The sequence below is a fragment of the Tyto alba genome, unplaced genomic scaffold (assembly GCF_018691265.1).
Source record: "Tyto alba isolate M040663 unplaced genomic scaffold, T.alba_DEE_v4.0 Super-Scaffold_22, whole genome shotgun sequence".
Classification (NCBI taxonomy): Eukaryota; Metazoa; Chordata; class Aves; order Strigiformes; family Tytonidae; genus Tyto; species Tyto alba.
This window is the reverse complement of record NW_024881296.1, coordinates 24,384,230-24,396,398: the sequence shown is the minus strand read 5'-3', so window position 1 is coordinate 24,396,398 and position 12,169 is coordinate 24,384,230. Positions and strand designations below refer to the sequence as shown.

The 12,169-nt window shown below is 41.0% G+C and overlaps 1 protein-coding gene across 6 annotated transcripts in view; it reads right to left on the bottom strand.

Moving 5' to 3' along the window:
* Positions 1–12,169, bottom strand: part of ARID1B (AT-rich interaction domain 1B) — a 332,937-nt gene that overhangs the window by 83,738 nt on the left and 237,030 nt on the right. For all 6 annotated transcript variants that reach the window (XM_033011608.2, XM_033011610.2, XM_033011612.2 and 3 more), the window contains exon 6: positions 417–506. In XM_033011608.2, coding sequence (XP_032867499.2) covers positions 417–506 — 90 coding nt within the window. The remainder of the gene's footprint in view (positions 1–416; positions 507–12,169) is intronic.

Genomic DNA, 12,169 nt, shown 5'->3' with positions numbered 1-12,169 from the left:
TAGAGGACTAGCTATCGTGTCCATGCAAAGATATCAGAAATGAGAATTTTAAGAACAGTAGCAAAACTGCAGTGCTCATAGCTAGCACTATCTCTATACATCTTAATGCCAAGATAGACAATGAAAAGTTGAATTCTCTAAGACATGACTCAAGTATTTACAGCAAACTGCCTTTATACTCTGGACATTCACTGTATTTTGAGAAAGCCTTGTTTCCAATTATATTTTGGTAAAACCTGCTATTCAATTGCTCTTTCCCCATAGAAGGAAACCCCCCGAGCCTTTTACAATGAGGACTGTCATTATTTTCCCTGGGAAAAGAAAAGAAATACCAGGAAATCTCACATTGCTCATGTGTGACTTAAAATGAAGGCTGCATTTGGCACCAACTAAAAAAGCCCCAACACCTAACAAACCTCGGTCCTGTGGCATTGGTGACTGGCTCAAGGCAGGGTGGGAGCTGGATTCTGACTGGCTGCCAGGAGGCTGCGGTGGCATCTGACTACCTGTAACACACAGAGAAAAAAGGGAAAACAGACATGCTTTTAACATTGCAATGCACAAAACCAAGCCTTGCTGCATTTTTCAATCACTTAACATCAAAGAAAGTACCAGCTGTATAAGGTAAATACAGAGCTCAACAGGTCTAGCTTTTTCCAGGTTTTTTTCTTCCTCCCCCCCCCCTTTTTTTTTTTGAAACCCATGGAGGAAACATGCATAAACATATTTAGCAACAGGCATGGCGAAATGTTCAATTTCGTATTGAGCGAGTTCCCAACCTCACCAACATGATCCAATTTATAGCTGCAAATCTCCTGACACATATTTCTGTTAGAGAGTTTAACAAAATCCAAGTCTGCTGAACAATAGGGCTCATCCTGCTGAGCTTAAACTGGCCTCCAGCCAGGCAGACATGGACTGCTGCCAACAATATTACCAATGAAAAACTCAGTCAATACAAAAATGACTAACAACAATAGTTTAAAAAGAATTTCAATGTATCAGTGGTTTTAGTATTATTAGAATGTCCATGTAGAATATGGGAATAAAGAGTAATATGTAGGTGCATGTGGTGAAAGTGAAGCATGTTTGAAAGAGTTCAGGCATAAAAGGGATATCTTATTATTCAAATAAAGGCAAAGGGAAGATATTTGCTTATTAAAATATCCACCCAGAACAGATAGACCCATTTTTATAGCCTCGTTCAAGACACCCACACAGTTTATCCACTGCTGTCTACCTGCCTGAAGAAGAACAGCACTCAGTGCTGTCTCTGAATCTTAGAACACAAAATCTTCCCTTTCAACATAACTGGATAGTAAAGCAGGTGCTTATTGCACTGATGAAAGTCACTCCTCTGGGTCACCACTCGGCAGGTCACCAGCGTCAAGCAGGGAGGTCCACGCTCCCAGCCCTGCACTGCCACAATACCCCAACAGCCTCGTGCCCAACAGCCAACCTGCCACAGCCTGAGCGGGAGTAAGAATGAGACTCGGATGTACCCTGGGACCCCTCTCAGCTGCTGGTCTGAGACGCACCTGCACTTGACAGCCCAAACTGCTTGGAGACCACCTCAGGTTAGGCAGCAAATATGTATTTTAAGCATTTAGACACTGCAGTGACGAGCGCGGTATAAATAGCAGCAGACAGATTTATACCCCTCATCCTCAGAAACTGCTCAGATTGTTTTCCATTTGAAAGAAATGGAAAGAATAAAACCACCCGCGATAGATTTGTGCCTGCTGAGACTCATTTCCTCCGGCTCAGCAGCCGCCCCTCCGCAGTGGCGGGAGCGAGAATGCTGCGGCCGGCCCTGGCGCGGGGAGCCGGGCTGGTGGGGGGCAGCAGGGGCTGCTCGTTCTTTAGAGCGATAAAGGGCCCCAAGTTGGATGTAAAGGGAGGAAAGCGAATGTGTCTGCTCTGCTCTGTCTGCTTCCCAGCCTCAGAATAACGGGTGCTGAGGCCTCTCGGCACCGACTCTACAGAAAGGCCAAATAAATAAAGAACAAAAAGAAAATGCGCAAAATGTGGAGTATAACCACTGCCTAGCTATTCAGATGAGGTGCATTTGCACTAAAAAACTTGACAGTCAACATTACTGGGAGCAGCTGTGACAACTGTCTCAGAGATGCAAATGCTGGACTGGAGGCAGAATTGCTCCTCCAAAAGACCAAACATGCCACTCAGTGCCTGAGGCTTTGGGATCCATGGCCCATTCATGAACTCTAAGGCATATGACAATAATATTCCGGCTTATGTTTTGATGTCACTCAAGAGCAGACTGTGGAGATGGTAAGTGCCTGCATTATAATGAATGCTTTCTGCTTGACAGGAAGGATTCAGTGACTCAAGACTGTAAACAAACAGCAATTCCATGTTAACATGGGGCACTGCCACTTCCACTGTGTATGCCCGAGGCTCTGCTATCAGACAGAATACTTCAAGTACATCTGAACCATCTACAGTTTTTACAAATACTTTAAAAAAAAAAAATAATAAAGGCAGGGGTAGTCCTGACTGCACCACACAGCTCCCAGCGGAATCCCCCTTTAGGTGGAGGCATGGCAAACTCTGAGAGATATTAATAGTGCCTGGAAGATCTATGCTAGGCAACACATTCTGAATACATTTATACACAGTCTTTAATTTTTTACATTGATAATAACTTCAGTTATCTGGCAGGAGCCTTATCCTGCACAGGCAGATGTCCAAGCACAGACTGGGAAAGTCAAAGTGTAGAATAGTGTGTGTATGACCTGTTTCAAAGAAATCATTTTCATCTGCATCCTTAGGGAATACAGACTCAGGAGTTTTGCAAATTCACTGAAATTATCAGCCTCTGCAAACATTAATGCTGTTTTATTAGTTCACTTTTTAAAGTTTACTTCTGATTTTTTTCTGTATTAAAAATACTTTAAAGCAAATTTTTGTTTTCACAAAGGAAAACAATTTTGTAAACAAGACCAACTCTATACATATTCTAACATGTAACAAACTCGGAAGAGATGTGTCTGTTTTGCTAATTATCAGCAGGTGCTACAAAGTATCCAGGTGCTGGACATGAAAGTATGGTAACAAAATGTTTTCAGTCAAACTGCCCTTTTATCCTTAGAAGTGATCTGAAAGGTAAAAGAAGGTTAAGCACCCAAATACCTTTGAAGACTTGAACTGAACTCTTAATTTGGGTATCTAACTCCTATTGATTGGGAGCTGATGACAGGACTTTAAAAACCTTTGAAGATCCTGTCTGCCATGCTTTTTAAGTTTCTTTGTCATGAAAAGAAATGACCTTAAAGATTTTCCATTTCTTTCCTTTAAATGATATTAATCCTTCTCTCTTTCAACCAGTATTGTAGTTGGGATTCTTGGAAGACACTTTAAATAATACATGAACAGACTTCTGTATTTTATTAGGGAAGGAAAAAATCTACAAAAGAAAACCAACCTCTTTTCTTTTTAAACATAAATGCTACAGCTATTTCAGAGAGGAAAAAAAAAACAATTTTCTTCACTGACAGACTACTGACTCCTTTAACCCAATGATACACAGATGGAAGCTTAAACAGAGATGACCTTTTCCCATGTGTTGTATAGTATTGTTGCCACACTGGTGAGATACTCCACCTGACAAAACGTATGCAAAGTGAATACTACGAACGTTTCACAACATTTTTATTATGCAATAATCACAGCAAATACGATAATGCATGTGAAAAGGATAGATGCTGCCACATGAGTATTCACCTACGTTTAACAGAGGAGCAAAATTATATTAAAATTTATATAGCTTTTTTGCAAAATTAGTTGTTAAAACTACCAAACCCAGCAGCCTACCTAATATTGTGTCTGCTTTTTTTAATAAAATAAAGTCAGCTGAAGAGGTGAGAGAATTTAAAAATGCTTAATAGCACAGTTGTCAGCTTGTTTTCTGTTTCTTAAATTACGTTAGAAATGCTTTTAAACATTTTGCAAAAGACTTTGAAAACCTATGCTTGAAATAGAGTCAGGAGAGACCACACTGCACCTTTAGAAAAGATGGATTGAGAGAAGTACTAAATGGCGATTGCATTATGACAACAGCCATGAAATCTGCAGTTAAAGTATAAAAAGTAAATTCCTTAGAGCCAACACAGCAAGGAAGAGCAGACCTTTGCTATCCTGCTGCAGAGGGGTCCTTATGATGAATTATGGCCCAAATCAGTAACGTTTTGAAACATCCTGAGGGCTCTGCTCCCATCACTGTAATGACACTGGAGGATGCTCAGTCCTGGTACCCTGTACCAGCTGGACAACATCTCACAGAATTGTGCCTGAAGAACTGAATCAAGAAAGCACTTTGGTGGTAACAGGTTCCCCCAGGGAAATTACTAGTTAAGGAGGGAAGGAAGGATATCAGCACAGGAATTTTAAGATGTGTGAGGAACTGGCAAACACAAGGGTGGGAGACTGATCACAGGCTGTGTTGAAAGGGGAACATTAGGCTGGAGGGAAGGCAGAATTTAAAGATCTTGTGGGTTGTCTTTGGGACAATTAATTCTCAGTCTAAATTAGGAATGAAGAGCTAGGACTGGATTAATGACATTGGCTGATTACAAAGTAAGGAATCTTAGTCAATACAGAAGATGATCAAAACACTATCTAAGAAACTGGACCACCTTTTGTCCTGGACTAACAAAAATGAAAATATTTATACTTACAGTCTAGAAACAGGTTTTTTCTTACTGAAGAGCTGTAGGGTCATCAGTTAGAAATGGGAGAAGAAAAGAAAGTCAGAAAATCTGACCTTATTTGTCGACCTACAAATGGTTATAACCTACAAACAGTTATAACTAACCATTTGATGTCACCCTGAATCAAAAAAAAAATATTATTAGGAGAATTGTTTCTAGTAGAGTTAAGGAAACATAACGTTGCTGCTGATGTGTCGCTGGTGAGCCTTTACACAGACAAAACCAGAAAACCTAATGCTAACAGAAATGGGAACCCAGATCAGCTACCAGTGTGATGTGACAGAAGGCTGAAAGAATGAGTATTATTTAGCATGGCAAAAACCAAAGCTGTGACTTTGTGACTTCTTTTTAAAAATATATTTGCGGCTAAATACCAGGGAGGAAAAAAAGCACGATGTTCAGGATGATAATCAAACCATTACTGGAATTTGAAACAACTTCCTTTTAGGAATAATGAGGTCCGGGAAACCTAGTGATTAAGATGCAGTCTGATAAAATAATGGGATTATATCACACAGTTGATGTGACAGTAAAGGCTCACAGACCGGAAGGAACATTCTGGGTCTTGGATCCCTACATCAGAAATGCAAGATCATAAATAGGCCTCTACGCAGGATTGTTTTAAATGAGCTTTTCAGGAAATTGGAAGTGAGGTGCAAATGACCTCAAAGGAAAGAAATTTTTCTATGGGTAGCATAAAGGGAAACTGGTCATGCAATTTGTGCTATTTCTTTCATCCTACAAAGCCTATGACCCCTTAAGAATAAAGATTGTTTTCTTCTTTAATTTATGCATTGTAGCTAAGCTTCCTTTTGTATCAATGGTATTTTTTAAATGGGTTCTTCAGCTGAGTAAAAAGGGTTGCCTCCATACCATCCCCCCAAATTAAGACGCATAAAATATTAAAATCTTCCTTGTACCTATACAGTAACCTGAGCACAGATGCTTTAAAAGGTCAGTGACATGAGGACCCTTTGACACAGCAGCCGTGACCCCGCTGAACCACTCTAGGGGGTAACACAGAGTCAAGCGGGCTCGAACCAAGTCTTCTAGCTCTGCTCAGCACCACGCTGCAGCTAATAACCCCTTGCTAGCAACCGCAACACTGGTAATCCACTGGTGCCGGCTCACCGAGGCGATTTCCACCTCTCCAACCCGGGAGCTCGGGACCAAGCCCAGAGCCCTCCTGCTTTGGGATGCTTTTGGTGGCTGGCTGTGTGGCTTGCTGAAGGCAAGATCACAAGCAGCTGGTTTGTTCTGCTGCATCAATGCAAAGTGTCTGTAAACATGAAGATTATCAACTTAAACCAGACTTACGGATGCTTCATGTTACAAAAGATTATCAAGATTGTTGTTGCACCTGGCCCTGATTTTATGTATTACCTCTTAAAACAAATGCATCATGCTACAAAGACACAAGATTCCCTAACATACACAAGTATCACTCACAATCCACATAAAATCAATAAAAGGTAACAAAATCACTTGTCTTCGCATGAAAGTATATAATTCTCAGGCTAATAATCCTTGAAAGTAACACTCCATCTTCTTTTTCATATTTGTGTTACATTTATTATATCAAGGACTGGGTTGTGAGGAAGTTCCAGAAATGTCACTGTAACCTAAGTGCTAAATTGATGACAAATCTCTATTAAAAAATGCAACACTGAGCGAAGGTGGCCTGCAAAACCCTAGCTCTGACTTTTCTCTACACACATGCAATAGCACAAACATCTTAATTTCATGACCAGAAGCTACTTGCTTGACATGATATAACATTTAATTCAAAGCAAAATTGACATTGACAGGATGAGGTAGCTATTCAATATTTTGTTTCATCCTCATTATTCAGCATTTAGTCTCAAGGTATTACTTACGGAACACCATCCAAATGTCACCCTCACTACAGAATAATTCATTATATTACAGACTTTTTTTAAAAAAAGAATTAAGTAGCTGAAACTGGGGTCTGCCAAATTAGACATCCAAGTTTAATTCCCAGGTTGTGTAACCTCTGAGCAAGGTATGAAGACTTTTAACAAATACTCAGGAGTATAAGGTGAAATAATTGTTAGGAGTGCCTAAACTGACAACAGGATAAGTGGCAAGGGGAAGGAAAGCAAATATATTGCTGCCCACGGCCAAAGCTCACTTTGCTTGGGAGCGGAAGGGAGAGCAGCAGCAACCACTGCAAGAGGGTCTGTTTTATCCACGCCCCATCTGTGTCACCTCTGTGTCTGGACTCCAAGTGAAGCACCACAGCATCTTTATCTCAGATTTTGGCAACAAACCCAAAGCAAGCTGTCAATGGAAATCTTCAAAAGGCTGAGACTCACCTGAATAATGAATGGATTTCCAGTAGGCCACGGCAAGCACCTGTCTGCCTGAGCACTATTCCTCTCCAACAAATTTGAAAATCTTGCTGCAAACCAGGAAGTCACTAGAGCTCCTCAAAATTAGGGATGCATGACTTATTTATTTATATAAGCAAAGGCATAAGTCAGTCTAAATCTAGGGATCACTGCTTCTCTATCCTCAATAACACCCAGCCCAGACCTGTAATTTCACTTTACAGTTATGAGAAGTTTCATTTTGGGGGATCAAATTCTTTCTGCTTTCACCTCTGCCTAACTCCGTGTTCATTTAATGCACTATTTCCATTAAGCTCGGGAGAGTTCCCAGCGCAGGGTATTTCTGCTGGAGGCTGATCCAGAATGGCGCAGCCCAGGATAGCAACCAGTTAAATCTTTTCTAATCCCTGCATTCAGAAATGGTGGCTCACAGCGGCTGACACGCAGGAACTGAATAGAGCAGGCAAGCTCGTATTTCTCTCACCAGGCCAAATTAATAAAAACAAAACCTGATTTCTCTTTCTCATTTTCCTATTCTTCCTGCTCCCCAATATTTTTTCCTCTTTCAAACAATTTTTTTTTTTTTTTTTTTTTTGTTTGAGAAGCTTAATGTTTGGCTGCCTTCTGAAGAAACGGGCACAGTGACAGATGAAAGGCCGTATTCATCGCCTAATTCAGAATAGGGAAAAACCGACTGCTGTGCATTTAAGATTCTAACAACCTTGCAATTTTGTATAGCCGTTTTCCCCAACCCGTTCTTTTGAAGAAATCTGCTTTTATTCTGTTAATAACTAACCACAGTTGCAGCAGCATGGATCCGATTAGCAGTTCTTACGCTACAAAGGAGAGGGGGGGAGGGCTGTGAACAGGGTTGCCAATTTGTCCACCTGGGTCCCCAGGAGAAAGATTAGATGAGGCGCTTGCTCCTTTCTTCCCCACTCGCTCGCTGCTCTGCACTAGACAGACCTCTTCAAAGCTCAGCCACTGACTTTTTTTTTTTTTTTTTCCCCCCTCTAAAGTCTCATTTAACCGCCCCTCCACATGTTTTGCACTCCGTGTCACCGCGTCCCTCCAAAGCGATGGTGTAAATGGGGATGAGAGGGGTTGGGAGAGGCTGCGGCCGCAGCTTGCCCAGCGCTTTCTCTCACACCTCTACAGGGCCTCACAATTGCTTTTAGATTTTGTAAATTATATTTTCTTAAATTTGTGCAAACCATTGAAAAAAATTGTCTAGGTTCTTTAGGTAATGATACAAACCCTGTAATCATACTGTATTTTTTCACTCTCTCCTTTTAAGCATTTCATAAAAATGACAATTTTGCTTGTATTTGCACCGAGCTAGAAGATTGCAAAGGGTTGCATGGATTTAGTAATTCATAATTACTTGGCACACAACCTCACATGTTTGTTAATGCAAAAAGCATACACTTTGGATAGAGAAAAAACAATTTCTCAATTTCTTTATAAAATGTCATTTAACCAGAATATAAATTTGTAATTGATGCAAGTGCTAAGTATCTAAAAGCTCTTAACAAAGGACAGTGTAGTATTTCTTCCTTATATTTGGCTCATTTCTTCCTTCCAGAAATGAAACTCACCCTTCCACACACGTGAAACTTAAAACTTCAGAATTCCATTTAGGGGGTTAATCCAAGTTCCAAAAGGAAGAATTTTTCATTATCAATGCTTATTCTCTAGACTGCATTTTTAACTACGAGGAGAGTTGTTCCCTAAGCTGTTCCTCATTGTTTCTACTGTTTTAAAGAGCCTCAAAAGCACAGCAAATGTAGCAGACATACAGTTCTAGTATTTGCCACCTAATAAAAACCTTAACTCCTAATTTTAATGTTGTCAAATTCTAACAAAACCCTATATCCACTTTCACTTGTATTTGCAGAGTGAAAACATGCAAGATACCAAAGAAAGGGTGAATGTGAACTGAAATCGCTGTTTCTTATCCATTTTTCTTTTCCCTAGATCCAGCTACATGTAAGCATCGCTCAGAATAAATATTCATCATCAGGCAGCATTAACTCGAAAGATCAACAGTGATGGAGTTTCACTCCTCCCTGCTCCTCCAGACTCTCTCAAGTTCAGGCAAGCAGGTGGAAATTGGAGCAGCGCTGATATGTGGCGATGAACTATTTTGCTAATCCTGCCTGCTACTTCTCATACTAGTCCACTGCCTGTGATTAATGGGTGTTTTAGTAGTAAAATGTATGTCCTCCCACTAATACTGTCCTCAAAAGGAACAAACTCTCAGATAATCTGGTTTTTCTTACTGCATTATATTACATATTACACAGCCCTTGTCTCAACAGTTCTCAGGGATGGGGGAGAAAAGGGGAAGTTGAATGCATAAAGGATAAAAGCACCTTGAGGCAAATCTTCTTCCAAAACCCATTTGGTGGGTCTGATCTTCCTGAAGACAAGATCTATCATGCCATATTTCATCTTGCCCAACAACGACAAGCTCCAAAGATCGGTGCAGAAGCAGAGCAATTCTTCATGTATTTTTAATCAACTGAGAACTTTCATCTGGCGAGCTCCCTCTGCAAGGTGACACACACCACGCGTGGCCATGTGCCTCTCATGCAGTTTGCAAATGCCAACTTCTATGTCAGCTTCTGTTTGGAAGGGGGAGTATCAACGTTAGCAACCCCTGGTTATATCATTTATAAACATGCAGATGTGGATTATTAAAGATTAATGCATTTTAGGATTGGTGTCGGCATTCCGTTTGTCTCACGCCGAAACCAATTCTGTTCTTCATTAGTCAACGACAACCCACATCACCCTGTTGTGGAAGAGAAATCAAAGGTGTAAGCGTGAATTGAGAGTAAGTGATGAAACTGATTACTAAGAAACTTAACGGCTGTAATCAATCAACACATCACAATAATTTGAATCCACTGCTGTCTGGAGATGGGGAACAAACAGAAAAGCTCGCCGCTGGAGTGAGTTGTTGCTTTTGTGTTTTCCTTCTGAAAACCCGCTTTGAAATTTGAATTCCGTATCTACCTATGGAGTGATGCTGTCAAAGGGCTGTTCTGAATCTTCCAAGTTCCAGCTCAACCTGCATGAATTTTGTCCCTAAGGAAGAAAGAGTATCTCGCTTTTCATTAATTAAAAAAAAAAAAAAAATATCTGGAGGTAGTGAAAATATTCTTCTTTTGAGGCTAAATGGCTATTTTCTAGCTGGCCCAGAATTAATTCAAGCCATATTTGCAATTGTTCAGGTTCCTTCTTCTAAGGAGGGACAAACCAAGTACCCATCTAGTCAAGTCTGACACTAACTATGAAGCATGAAGGCCCTTTTAAATATCTCTACTGGCAGTGATACACAGTCCCCTGAAAACCTGAAAACTGCAACAGCCTATCCCATCACATAAACTAAACCACTTTAGTATAACAACCATCTGTCAACAATAACAAAAAAATACTGATGGAAATATGAGAAACTTTTCCCATTTGCTCATCAATCACTGCTTAGTATTGCAAAGGACAAGGAGTGAAAGACAACCTTTTAATTTACGATAATATGCAAATTCATGCCCTATTTGGCAACACAAAAAAAGTAAAGGGAATCCGTGCTTGTGTAGCAAAATAATGACATAACAAAAAACCCCAAACGTTCAAAACCAAATACACACTGCATTAAATTTCTTGACAAAAATGTAAGTGGGTTGAGCAAAAAAAGTTAGAAAGAAACGCACAGGTTAATGATTAAATGTAAACAATAATTGTCCAAGGAGGCCTTAAAGTATACATCTAAAACTAATGACAAACACACCTGCCAAATCTTGGCGGCTGTGGTTAAGTATATTTGAATTTTGTTATATAAACCATAGCACATGTCTAATTATGCAAAGATTTTAATTGGATTTCAACAGCCGTCATACTCCAGGTGGATTTGTACCAGCACGGGGCTACTGATGACTCCGAGGGCTACAAGAACCAGCCTGCCGTTTGCGTGCCGCCACTGCGCGCCCAGCAGCAGACACCCCGCCGGCCGCCCGGCGGCTCCCAGGACAGCGGAAAGAGGCCTGGCAGGAATGGACAGAGAGGGCAGACCAGGTACGGGGCAGAGCACAGCTATGGGGCGTGGAGGTGTGAGCCCTACCCACGTGGCTGTCCCGGGATGGTTTATGTGAAGCCTTTGTAGGGTGCTGGAAGAGCCTCAGTGCTGCGCTCCCTGGACCCGGCAGGATGTTCGGTCCAGGGGGCAGAAATGTTTGGCACTGGCTTACACAGCATCTAAACACCAAAACTGAAATGTGTGACGGTGAAATATAAACACTGAAAAACCAGATATTAAGCAACTGAAACCACTTAAAACTAAAACCCCCAAAAATAACTAGCCAGGGCATGCTGGTTTTGGTGATTTATTATTTTTCTATCTGACGCTTAAGTTCGAGCTGATGGAAAACAGCAGGTTGATGGTGCTGGAATATGAAACCCTCTGTCATCAGGAAAACCTAACAGGAGGAACTCAAACAGCGTGCCTCTGTCTCCTTTCAGCTCCTGCACCTGTTCTGGGAAGACCACCTCTGCAGAGGAGGACACCTCCCTGATCTCTCTGACCAGACTGCGAGTATGACAGCAGTTTTGATAGTGCCTTTTGTAGCATGGGCTCTCCTCAAGAAACTACATTGAGACTATTTAGTTATTTCACAAAGCCTTGACACAACAGATTATTCATCATTTGTGACCTGGGCTGAATTCTAATAGGTACCACAGGTTAGATGCTCTGTATGCTAGAAGCAGTGCCTCAAGCTAGAGCGCCTTACAATTTGCTTATTTTTCCTCTTGTCAAAAGACAGAAGAACTCAAAATGTTGTTCAAACCCTTCAAACGAAGGGGTTTTAAACTACTGCTATGTGAAACATTCACGTATTTCATTTGTAAGCATTCTAGATTTGCAAAACTGCTGAATAGATGTTTTGTGCAGTAGCAGTGATTAAGAACATAGCTACGTCAATGGCATTTTGTGTTTTGTTTTTTTCTGGTCCGGATGCCAATGAACAGCATGCATCTTCCTTGCAACAAGCTGTTGCAAGATTTTTGCCTCCGGAGAAGCCAAGGGGG